The sequence below is a fragment of the Etheostoma spectabile genome, unplaced genomic scaffold, assembly GCF_008692095.1.
Source record: "Etheostoma spectabile isolate EspeVRDwgs_2016 unplaced genomic scaffold, UIUC_Espe_1.0 scaffold00010384, whole genome shotgun sequence".
Classification (NCBI taxonomy): domain Eukaryota; kingdom Metazoa; phylum Chordata; class Actinopteri; order Perciformes; family Percidae; genus Etheostoma; species Etheostoma spectabile.
The window spans coordinates 1-12,828 of NW_022603827.1; the positions used below are offsets into that span (position 1 = coordinate 1).

A 12,828-nucleotide genomic window follows, 5' to 3' on the forward strand; every position below is an offset into this window, starting at 1 on the left:
CTCTACCTGTCTGTCTCTCTACCTGTTTCCAGGTGAATGTGAATCCCGAGGATCTGATTCCCAAACTTCCCAAACCAAAAGACCTGCAGCCGTTTCCAACAACACAGTCTCTGGTACACAACACACACACACACACACACACACACACACACACACACACACACACACACACTCACACTATAATGATAGTGGATGGTTGCTTGCTATATAGATAGATGTACTCACTCAGTGTGTGTGTGTGTGTGTGTGTGTGTGTGTGTGTGTGTGTGTGTCTCAGGTGTATCGAGGTCACAGTGGTCTGGTCCGCTCCATCAGTGTGTCTCCATCAGGACAGTGGCTCGCCTCAGGTAACCTCGGTCCTCCACCCTCTGTCTGTCTGTCTGTCTCTCTCTCTCCCTGTCTCTCTCTCTCTCTGTCTGTCTCTCTCTGTCTGTCTGTCTCTCTGTCTCTCTCTGTCTCTCTCTCTCTCTCTCTCTCTGTCTACGTTTCAGTCCATGTGTCAAATTATTGGAAGTTTGGTTAAAAATGTGATTTAAATCTGGAAGTGTTTCCAGAAAAACCATCGCATGATCAATATGGGATGATGGGGGGGGCGTGCCGGCGCTGTATAATAGTCCATGATGGGGGGGGGTGCCGGCGCTGTATAATAGTCCATGATGGGGGGGCGTGCCGCGCTGTATAATAGTCCATGATGGTGGGGCGTGCTGGCGCTGTATATTAGTCCATGATGGGGGCGTCCGACGCTGTATATTAGTCCATGATGGTGGGCGTGCCGACGCTGTATAATAGTCCATGATGGGGGGGGTGCCGGCGCTGTATAATAGTCCATGATGGGGGGGGTTGCCGACGCTGTATAATAGTCCATGATGGGGGGCGTGGCCGGCGCTGTATAATAGTCCATGATGGTGGGGCGTGCCGGCGCTGTATATTAGTCCATGATGGTGGGGGCTGCTGGCGCTGTATATTAGTCCATGATGGGGGGGCGTGCAGGCCTGTATATTAGTCCATGATTGGGGGCGTGCCGGCGCTGTATATTAGTCCATGATGGTGGGGCATGCTGGCTCTGTATATTAGTCCATGATGGGGGGCGTGCTGGCGCTGTATAATAGTCCATGATGGGGGGCGTGCTGGTGCTGTATATTAGTCCATGATGGGGGGGGGTGCCGGCGCTGTATATTAGTCCATGCTGGTGGGGCGTGCTGGTGCTGTATAATAGTCCATGCTGGTGGGGCGTGCTGGTGCTGTATAATAGTCCATGATGGGGGGGGTGCCGGCGCTGTATATTAGTCCATGCTGGTGGGGCGTGCTGGTGCTGTATATTAATCCACGATGGCGGGGGTGCCGGGTCCGGGGGGTCTGGAGGGGTCCGGGGGGGTCTGGGGGGGTCTGGGGGACGTTACCGTGGTTGCGGGAGGGTGTGCCGGTGGTTATAAAACGATTATTAGACTATGAAATATGCCGACTCTGATATGTTCATACAGCCTCCTCCAAACAGACAGGCTACTCGCCGTTTTTAGGTGAGACGCCATGTTTGTAGTCCAGCTGCGATATGCAAACTGTCACTTCAAACGTTGCATTAGACTTTTCCCGTTATCTATTTTTGAGAAACCCTGCCACTCTGGCGCCGTCTTCCACACGGTGGAGGACTGACCACTAAAACGAGGCTTTCTGGTTCTCTCTTCAACCTGTCCCCAGTGGGTCGGGCTAATCCAACCAAAGAGGAAACAAGGGGGGTGTTCTGAAGACAGACTGTTACCTGTGAAACAGGGGTGCTCTGTAAACACCCCCATTAGTAGTTAGTGCTTTCCCCCCATAGACCGTAACGGTCGATGCTTCCAGCTGATGAATAACACGGCAAAACATCAGCCAATCAGAATACTGGTCGAGCCAGAACCTATCGACCAATAAGTGGACTAGTCCACTGGGAGGTTACAGCCCTAGTGTGGGTGTGGATAAAGTTATTTGAATGTGTGTGGTTGTTGATAAAGTTATTTGAATGTGTGTGGGTGTTGATAAAGTTATTTGAATGTGTGTGGGTGTTGATAAAGTTATTTGAATGTGTACAGGAAGTGATGACGGCTCCGTGAGGTTCTGGGAGGTGTGCTCGTCTCGCTGTCTGAGGACGGTCCAGGTGGGCGGAGCCGTGAAGAGTCTCGCCTGGAACCCCAACCTGTCTGTCTGTCTGCTGGCTGTCGCCCTGTAAGGACCTGTCTGTCTGTCTGTCTGCTGGCTGTCCCCCTGTAAGGACCTGCCTGTCTGTCTGTCTCCTGGCTGTCGCCCTGTAAGGACCTGTCTGTCTGTCTGTCTGTCTGCTGGCTGTCCCCCTGTAAGGACCTGCCTGTCTGTCTGTCTGCTGGCTGTCGCCCTGTAAGGACCTGTCTGTCTGTCTCCTCTCTGTCCCCCTGTAAGGACCTGCCTGTCTGTCTGTCTCCTGTCTGTCCCCCTGTAAGGACCTGTCTGTCTGTCTCCTGGCTGTCCCCTGTAAGGACCTGTCTGTCTGTCTGCTGGCTGTCGCCCTGTAAGGACCTGTCTGTCTGTCTCCTGTCTGTCCCCCTGTAAGGACCTGCCTGTCTGTCTGTCTCCTGGCTGTCCCCCTGTAAGGACCTGTCTGTCTGTCTCCTGTCTGTCCCCCTGTAAGGACCTGCCTGTCTGTCTCCTGTCTGTCCCCCTGTAAGGACCTGCCTGTCTGTCTCCTGTCTGTCCCCCTGTAAGGACCTGCCTGTCTGTCTGTCTCCTGTCTGTCCCCCTGTAAGGACCTGCCTGTCTGTCTGTCTCCTGTCTGTCCCCCTGTAAGGACCTGCCTGTCTGTCTGTCTCCTGGCTGTCCCCCTGTAAGGACCTCGTCTGTCTGTCTGTCTGCCTGCCTGTTTGTCTGTCTGCCTCTCTGTCCCCCTGTAAGGACCTGTCTGTCTGTCTCCTGGCTGTCCCCCTGTAAGGACCTGTCTGTCTGTCTCCTGGCTGTCCCCCTGTAAGGACCTGCCTGTCTGTCTCCTGGCTGTCGCCCTGTAAGGACCTGTCTGTCTGTCTCCTCTCTGTCCCCCTGTAAGGACCTGCCTGTCTGTCCCCCTGTAAGGACCTGTCTGTCTGCCTGTCTGTCTGTCTCCTGGCTGTCCCCCTGTAAGGACCTGTCTGTCTGTCTGTCTGTCTGCCTCTCTGTCCCCCTGTAAGGACCTGTCTGTCTGTCTGTCTGTCTGCTGGCTGTCCCCCTGTAAGGACCTGTCTGTCTGTCTGTCTGTCTGCCTGCCTGTCTGCCTCTCTGTCCCCCTGTAAGGACCTGTCTGTCTGCTGGCTGTCCCCCTGTAAGGACTTGTCGGTCTGTCCCCCTGTAAGGACTTGTCTGTCTGCTGGCTGTTGCCCTGTAAGGACTTGTCTGTCTGTCTGTTCCCCTGTAAGGACTTGTCTGTCTGTCCCCCTGTAAGGACTTGTCTGTCTGTCCCCCTGTAAGGACCTTTCTGTCTGTCCCCCTGTAAGGACTTGTCTGTCTATCTGTCTGTCTGTCCCCCTGTAAGGACCTGTCTGTCTGTCCCCCTGTAACGACTTGTCTGTCTGCTGGCTGTCGCCTTATAAGGACCTGTCTGTCTGTCCCCCTGTAACGACCTGTCTGTCTGTCTCCTGGCTGTCCCCCTGTAAGGACCTGCCTGTCTGTCTGTCTCCTGGCTGTCGCCCTGTAAGGACCTGTCTGTCTGTCTCCTCTCTGTCCCCCTGTAAGGACCTGCCTGTCTGTCCCCCTGTAAGGACCTGTCTGCCTGTCTGTCTGTCTCCTGGCTGTCCCCCTGTAAGGACCTGCCTGTCTGTCTGTCTCCTGGCTGTCGCCCTGTAAGGACCTGTCTGTCTGTCTCCTCTCTGTCCCCCTGTAAGGACCTGCCTGTCTGTCCCCCTGTAAGGACCTGTCTGTCTGCCTGTCTGTCTGTCTCCTGGCTGTCCCCCTGTAAGGACCTGTCTGTCTGTCTGTCTGTATGTCCCCCTGTAAGGACCTGTCTGCCTGCCTGTCTGCCTCTCTGTCCCCCTGTAAGGACCTGTCTGCCTGTCTGTCTGCCTCTCTGTCCCCCTGTAAGGACCTGTCTGTCTGCTGGCTGTCCCCCTGTAAGGACTTGTCGGTCTGTCCCCCTGTAAGGACTTGTCTGTCTGTCCCCCTGTAAGGACCTGTCTGTCTGTCCCCCTGTAAGGACCTGTCTGTCTGTCCCCCTGTAACGACCTGTCTGTCTGTCCCCCTGTAACGACTTGTCTGTCTGCTGGCTGTTGCCCTGTAAGGACCTGTCTGTCTGTCTGTCTGTCCCCCTGTAACAACCTGTCTGTCTGACTGTCTGCTGGCTGTCCCCCTGTAAGGACATGTCTGTCTGTCCCCCTGTAACGACCTGTCTGTCTGCCTGTCTGCTGGCTGTCCCCCTGTAAGGACGTGTCTGTCTGTCCCCCTGTAACGACCTGTCTGTCTGCTGGCTGTCGCCTTGTAAGGACCTGTCTGTCTTTCTGTCTGCCTGTCCCCCTGTAACGACCTGTCTGTCTGCTGGCTGTCGCCTTGTAAGGACCTGTCTGTCTGCCTGTCTGCTGGCTGTCCCCCTGTAAGGACCTGTCTGTCTGTCTCCTCTCTGTCCCCCTGTAAGGACCTGTCTGTATGTCCCCCTGTAAGGACCTGTCTGCCTGCCTGTCTGCCTCTCTGTCCCCCCCTGTAAGGACCTGTCTGTCTGTCCCCCTGTAAGGACCTGTCTGTCTGTCCCCCTGTAAGGACCTGTCTGTCTGTCCCCCTGTAACGACTTGTCTGTCTGCTGGCTGTCGCCTTGTAAGGACCTGTCTGTCTGTCCCCCTGTAACGACCTGTCTGTCTGTCTGCTGGCTGTTGCCCTGTAAGGACCTGTCTGTCTGTCTGTCTGTCCCCCTGTAACAACCTGTCTGTCTGACTGTCTGCTGGCTGTCCCCCTGTAAGGACATGTCTGTCTGTCCCCCTGTAACGACCTGTCTGTCTGCCTGTCTGCTGGCTGTCCCCCTGTAAGGACGTGTCTGTCTGTCCCCCTGTAACGACCTGTCTGTCTGCTGGCTGTCGCCTTGTAAGGACCTGTCTGTCTTTCTGTCTGCCTGTCCCCCTGTAAGGACCTGTCTGTCCCCCTGTAACGACCTGTCTGTCTGCTGGCTGTCGCCTTGTAAGGACCTGTCTGTCCCCCAGTAAGGACCTGTCTGTCTTTCTGTCTGGCTGTCCCCCAGTAAGGACCTGTCTGTCTGCCTGGGACCGGCCCCTGGTCCCCTGATGATCTGAGTTTCAGGGAGTTGAACGTGCGTTCTGTGTTTCAGGGACTCGGTGGTGTTGGTCCTGTCTCCCTCTCTGGCAGACAGACAGGTGGTCCTGTCGTCGGAGCGCCTGCTGTCTGCCCCCCAGGAGGCGGAGCCTAACGAGGGGGCGGGGCCAGTCACCTGGAGCGAGACAGAAGGGGAGGAGCTTACGCAGGGGATCCGCCTCAAAATCCAGCACCCCAAAGTAAGAACTACCCCTGTGACTACCCCTACCTCTGGACTCCTCCCAGGCTGCTCAGGAGGTCTCTGGACTCCTCCCAGGCAGCTGAGGAGGTCTCTAGACACCTGAGGAGGTCTCTGGACTCCTCCCAGGCTGCTGAGGAGGTCTCTGGACTCCTCCCAGGCTGCTGAGGAGGTCTCTGGACTCCTCCCAGGCTGCTGAGGAGGTCTCTGGACTCCTCCCAGGCAGTTGAGGAGGTCTCTGGACTCCTGAGGAGGTCTCTGGACTTCTCCCAGGCAGTTGAGGAGGTCTCTGGACTCCTGAGGAGGTCTCTGGACTTCTCCCAGGCAGTTGAGGAGGTCTCTGGACTTCTCCCAGGCAGTTGAGGAGGTCTCTGGACTCCTGAGGAGGTCTCTGGACTTCTCCCAGGCTGCTGAACTCATGTCTTTAATCTGCTGTTCGAATTTAAATAAAATACATTTTAATTAAATATTAAATACTACCCCAGTATACCCTAGATATTACCCCCCCATAACGTAATCCCCAGATATTACCCCAGTATACCCTAGATATTACCCCCCCAGAACCTAATCCCCAGATGTTACCCCAGTATACCCCTAGATATTGCCCCCCCAGAACCTAATCCCAGATGTTACCCCAGTATACCCTAGATATTACCCCCCAGAACCTAATCCCAGATGTTACCCCAGTATACCCTAGATATTACCCCCCCAGAACCTAATCCCCAGATGTTACCCCAGTATACCCTAGATATTACCCCCCCAGAACCTAATCCCCAGATGTTACCCCAGTATACCCTAGATATTACCCCCCCAGAACCTAATCCCCAGATGTTACCCCAGTATACCCTAGATATTACCCCCCCAGAACCTAATCCCCAGATGTTACCCAGTATACCCTAGATATTACCCCCCCATAACCTAATCCCCAGATGTTACCCCAGTATACCCTAGATATTGCCCCAGTATACTCTAACCCCCCACCCCGGGGTGCTTTCTGCCAGGCGGTCCAGCAGGTGACGTGGCACGCTAAAGGGGACTACCTGGCCTCGGTGATGCCGGACCACTCGAGCCACATGCAGGTCCTGATCCACCAGCTGAGCCGGCGGCGCAGCCAGAACCCCTTCAGGAAGAACAAGGGGCTGGTGCAGTGCGTATCCTTCCACCCCGTCAGGCCCTACTTCTTCGTGGGGACGCAGCGCTCCGTCCGCATCTACAACCTCGTCAAACAGGAAATGACCAAAAAACTACAAGCCAACTCCAAGTGGATCTCCAGCATGGCCGTCCACCCCGGAGGTAGAAGATGAAACACACACACACACACACCACACACACACACACACACACACACCACACACACACACACATACAGATAGATAGATAGATAGATCTCTATATAGATGGATGGATATCTATCTCTAGAGAGAGAGATTGTGCCCTTCCTTCCAGGACCCTTGGTGCACTACGTGCTGTCTTCATAGTGCCTAAAGTTAGACAGAGGAGTGTCTTCATAGTGCCTAAAGTTAGACAGAGGAGTGTCTTCATAGTGCCTAAAGTTAGACAGAGGAGTGTCTTCATGGTGCCTAAAGTTAGACAGAGGAGTGTCTTCATAGTGCCTAAAGTTAGACAGGAGTGTCTTCATAGTGCCTAAAGTTAGACAGAGGAGTGTCTTCATAGTGCCTAAAGTTAGACAGAGGAGTGTCTTCATAGTGCCTAAAGTTAGACAGAGGAGTGTCTTCATAGTGCCTAAAGTTAGACAGAGGAGTGTCTTCATAGTGCCTAAAGTTAGACAGAGGAGTGTCTTCATAGTGCCTAAAGTTAGACAGGAGTGTCTTCATGGTGCCTAAAGTTAGACAGAGGAGTGTCTTCATAGTGCCTAAAGTTAGACAGGAGTGTCTTCATGGTGCCTAAAGTTAGACAAAGGAGTGTCTTCATGGTGCCTAAAGTTAGACAGAGGAGTGTCTTCATAGTGCCTAAAGTTAGACAGAGGAGTGTCTTCATAGTGCCTAAAGTTAGACAGAGGAGTGTCTTCATAGTGCCTAAAGTTAGACAGAGGAGTGTCTTCATAGTGCCTAAAGTTAGACAGGAGTGTCTTCATAGTGCCTAAAGTTAGACAGGAGTGTCTTCATGGTGCCTAAAGTTAGACAGGAGTGTCTTCATGGTGCCTAAAGTTAGACAGAGGAGTGTCTTCATAGTGCCTAAAGTTAGACAGAGGAGTGTCTTCATAGTGCCTAAAGTTAGACAGGAGTGTCTTCATAGTGCCTAAAGTTAGACAGGAGTGTCTTCATAGTGCCTAAAGTTAGACAGGAGTGTCTTCATAGTGCCTAAAGTTAGACAGGAGTGTCTTCATAGTGCCTAAAGTTAGACAGGAGTGTCTTCATAGTGCCTAAAGTTAGACAGGAGTGTCTTCATAGTGCCTAAAGTTAGACAGAGGAGTGTCATGTGATCTGTGTGCGTGTCTCCAGGTGATCATGTGATCTGTGTGTGTGTGTGTGTGTCTAAAGGGATCATTGATCTGTGTGTGTGTCGCCAGTGAAGTGATCAGGGTGTTCTCCATAGTTGCCTAAAGTTAGACAGTGGAGTGTCATGTGATCTGTGTGCGTGTCTCCAGGTGATCATGGATCTGTGTGTGTTGTGTGTGTGTGTCTCCAGGTGATCATGTGATCTGTGTGTGTGTCTCCAGGTGATCATGTGATCTGTGTGTGTGTCTCCAGGTGATCATGTGATCTGTGTGTGTGTCTCCAGGTGATCATGTGATCTGTGTGCGTGTCTCCAGGTGATCATGTGATCTGTGTGTGTTGTGTGTGTCTCCAGGTGATCATGTGATCTGTGTGTGTGTCTCCAGGTGATCATGTGATCTGTGTGTGTGTCTCCAGGTGATCATGTGATCTGTGTGCGTGTCTCCAGGTGATCATGTGATCTGTGTGCGTGTCTCCAGGTGATCATGTGATCTGTGTGTGTCTCCAGGTGATCATGTGATCTGTGTGTGTCTCCAGGTGATCATGTGATCTGTGGGAGCTACGACTGCCGGCTGAGTTGGTTCGATCTCGACCTCTCGACCAAACCTTACAAGATGCTACGGTACGCTACCCATAATGCACCCTGTTGGAGTAGAACAGCATTCCCACCCATAATGCACCCTGTTGGAGTAGAACAGCATTCCCACCCATAATGCACCCTGTTGGAGTGGAACAGCATTCCCACCCATAATGCACCCTGTTGGAGTAGAACAGCATTCCCACCCATAATGCACCCTGTTGGAGTGGAACAGCATTCCCACCCATAATGCACCCTGTTGGAGTGGAACAGCATTCCCACCCATAATGCATCTGCTGAAGTAGAACAGCATTCCCACCCATAATGCACCCTGCTGAAGTAGAACAGCATTCCACCCATAATGCACCCTGTTGGAGTAGAACAGCATTCCCACCCATAATGCACCCTGCTGAAGTAGAACAGCATTCTCACCCATAATGCACCCTGTTGGAGTGGAACAGCATTCCCACCCATAATGCACCCTGCTGAAGTAGAACAGCATTCTCACCCATAATGCACCCTGTTGAAGTAGAACAGCATTCCCACCCATAATGCACCCTGCTGAAGTAGAACAGCATTCTCACCCATAATGCACCCTGTTGGAGTGGAACAGCATTCCCACCCATAATGCACCCTGTTGGAGTAGAACAGCATTCTCACCCATAATGCACCCTGTTGGAGTGGAACAGCATTCCCACCCATAATGCACCCTGTTGGAGTAGAACAGCATTCCCACCCATAATGCACCCTGTTGGAGTAGAACAGCATTCTCACCCATAATGCACCCTGTTGGAGTAGAACAGCATTCCCACCCATAATGCACCCTGTTGGAGTAGAACAGCATTCCCACCCATAATGCACCCTGCTGAGAGTAGAACAGCATTCCCACCCATAATGCACCCTGTTGGAGTGGAACAGCATTCCCACCAGTCCTTCAGATTCCTCCATCAGTTGCATAACAAAGGCTAATACTGTGTTTCCACTTCCTGTGTGTGGTGTGTGTGTGTGTGTGTATGTGTGTATATTAACCACTTCCTGTGTGTGTTTCCACTTCCTGTGTGTGTATAATAACCACTTCCTGTGTGTGTTTCCACTTCCTGTGTGCAGGCACCATAAGAAGGCGGTGCGGGGCGTGGCCTATCACCGCCTGTACCCGCTGTTCGCCTCCGCCTCCGACGACGGAGCGGTCATCGTCTGTCACGGGACCGTCTACAAGTACTACACGCAGTACTACACGCAGTATACACGCATCACTGCACGCAGTACTGCACGCATCACTGCACGCAGTACTGCACGCAGTACTACACACAGTACTACACACAGTACTACACGCATCACTGCACGCAGTACACGCAGCACTACACGCAGCACTACACGCATCACTGCATGCAGTACTACACGCAACACTGCACGCAGTACTGCACGCATCACTGCACGCAGTACTACACACAGTACTACACGCAGTACTACACGCATCACTGCACGCAGTACTGCACGCATCACTGCACGCAGTACTGCACGCAGTACTACACACAGTACTACACACAGTACTACACGCATCACTGCACGCATCACTGCACGCAGTACTACACACAGTACTACACGCAGTACTACACGCATCACTGCATGCAGTACTACACGCAACACTACACACACTACACACAGTACTACACACAGTACTACACACAGTACTACACACAGTACTACACGCATCACTGCATGCAGTACTACACGCAACACTACACACAGTACTACACGCAGTACTACACACAGTACTACACACAGTACTACACGCATCACTGCACGCAGTACACGCAGCACTACACGCAGCACTACACGCATCACTGCATGCAGTACTACACGCAACACTACACACAGTACTACACGCAGTACTACACGCATCACTGCACGCAGTACTACACACAGTACTACACGCAGTACTACACGCATCACTGCACGCAGTACTGCACGCAGTACTACACACAGTACACACAGTACTACACGCAGTACTACACGCATCACTGCACGCAGTACACGCAGCACTACACGCAGCACTACACGCAGCACTACACGCAGTACTACACGCAACACTACACGCAGTACTACACGCAGCACTACACGCAGCACTACACGCAGCACTACACGCAGTACTACACGCAGTACTACACGCAACACTACACACAGTACACACTGCCCCCCCCGTGACCTACTCCAGAACCCCTGGTGGTGTATATATATTACCGTCTAACCCCCCTGTCCCCCCCCCCTTGTGTCCCCCCTGTGTCCCCCCCCCCAGTGACCTCCTCCAGAACCCCCTGCTGGTCCCGGTGAAGGTCCTCCGGGGTCATGACATCACGGCTGACCTGGGCGTGCTGGACGTGACCTTTCACCCCACGCAGCCCTGGGTCTTCTCGTCTGGAGCCGACGCCACCGTCAGACTCTTCACCTAGCAACCGCCGCCTAGCAACCGCCACGTCAGACTCTTCACCTAGCAACCGCCGCCCAGCAACCGCCACGTCAGACTCTTCACCTAGCAACCGCCGCCCAGCAACCGCCACATCAGACTCTTCACCTAGCAACCGCCGCCCAGCAACCGCCACGTCAGACTCTTCACCTAGCAACCTTCACCTAGCAACCACCACGTCAGACTCTTCACCTAGCAACCGCCGCCTGGCTCTTTTTATATAACAGTGTTGTTACTATGGTGATTGTGTCTGATTAAAACGTTTCCATGTGAACAACTTTGTTTAATTTTTTGAGCAAGGAAGCTATTTCCAGTTGCTAGGTAACGACATGCTGTTATCTCATTGGTTCACTAGTTCAAAGTGGAAATAATTTGAACTTGTAGTAAAATACATATGAAAACTGCGTGTCTGTGTGTGTCTGTGTCTGTGTGTGTGTCTCTGTGTGCGCGTCTGTGTGTGTCTGTGTGTGTGTGTGTGTGTCTCTGTGTGTGTGTCTGTGTGTGTGTGTCTGTGTGCGCGTCTGTGTGTGTCTCTGTGTGTGTGTGTGTCTCTGTGTGTGTGTCTGTGTCTCTGTGTGTGTGTCTGTGTCTCTGTGTGTGTGTCTGTGTCTCTGTGTGTGTGTCTGTGTGTGTGTGTGTGTCTGTGTGTGTACACAAGTAAAAGTACTGTTACTTCAGAATAATATGACTAGAGTAAAAGTCATCCTGATAATTAAGTAATGGTAAAGTACTGAGTAACGTCTGATTTATTTTTTAACACAAAAATACAAAAGAAATCAGCCAATAATAAAAAAATTAAAGGCAGATTTTACTTCATCCAATCAACGAAATTAATTAAAATTAATTACAAAATAGCTTAAATAAATATACTTATCTCATCCACTTTGTATATATATCAAGCGTAAAGATTGCCGCCCACTTAACTAAAGTTTTACACTTATTTTGGAATTCATGTTCAATAAATCTCATTTATATGAATTTATACCTAATTTTTCTGTTAAAAACCCAGAAATTAATGTTTTTTACTAATAGTTAAGATCAGAGGAACGTATGTTTCGGGGTGGAACCATAATGTTATTTTTGGGTAATTTAGTTTTAAGAAAGGGGCCAATAGGAGGATCAGAGACACGGGACAGCCTGCATTTCCCTTCCTGCCCTGGAGGTGGCGCTGTTGGGCCGCGTCAGCAGCAGGTCTCCCTCCATCGAGTTCAGCGGGGGTTACAGGTAAACTCAGCCGGGTACAGGGGCCTATGGTCGGGCTACAGATCACCGTGGAGTCCCGGTCTTATCAGCGGGGGTTACAGGTAAACTCAGCCGGGTACAGGTGCCTGTAGTCGGGCTACAGAGCACCGTGGAGTCCCGGTCTTATCAGCGGGGGTTACAGGTAAACTCAGCCGGGTACAGGGGCCTATGGTCGGGCTACAGATCACCGTGGAGTCCCGGTCTTATCAGCGGGGGTTACAGGTAAACTCAGCCGGGTACAGGTGCCTGTAGTCGGGCTACAGAGCACCGTGGAGTCCCGGTCTTATCAGCGGGGGTTACAGGTAAACTCAGCCGGGTACAGGTGCCTATGGTCGGGGTACAGAGCACCGTGGAGTCCCGGTCTTATCAGCGGGGGTTACAGGTAAACTCAGCCGGGTACAGGTGCCTGTAGTCGGGCTACAGAGCACCGTGGAGTCCTGGTCTTATCAGCGGGGGTTACAGGTAAACTCAGCCGGGTACAGGTGCCTATGGTCGGGCTACAGATCACCGTGGAGTCCCGGTCTTATCAGCGGGGGTTACAGGTAAACTCAGCCGGGTACAGGTGCCTATGGTCGGGCTACAGAGCACCGTGGAGTCCCGGTCTTATCAGCGGGGGTTACAGGTA

General features: G+C 52.4%; 1 protein-coding gene across 3 annotated transcripts; it reads left to right on the forward strand.

Moving 5' to 3' along the window:
- Window positions 1-32: 32 nt before the first annotated feature.
- Window positions 33-11,187, forward strand: LOC116679318 (ribosome biogenesis protein bop1; the record flags this gene model as incomplete). 3 transcript variants are annotated; one of them, XM_032508982.1, is given in 9 exon segments in its annotated part: window positions 33-113; window positions 278-347; window positions 2,067-2,199; window positions 5,282-5,465; window positions 6,466-6,757; window positions 8,458-8,542; window positions 9,605-9,712; window positions 10,794-10,968; window positions 11,164-11,187. In XM_032508982.1, coding segments are annotated over 8 exon segments (1,107 nt in total), but the record flags the coding sequence as incomplete, so codon positions are not given.
- Window positions 11,188-12,828: the final 1,641 nt, after the last annotated feature.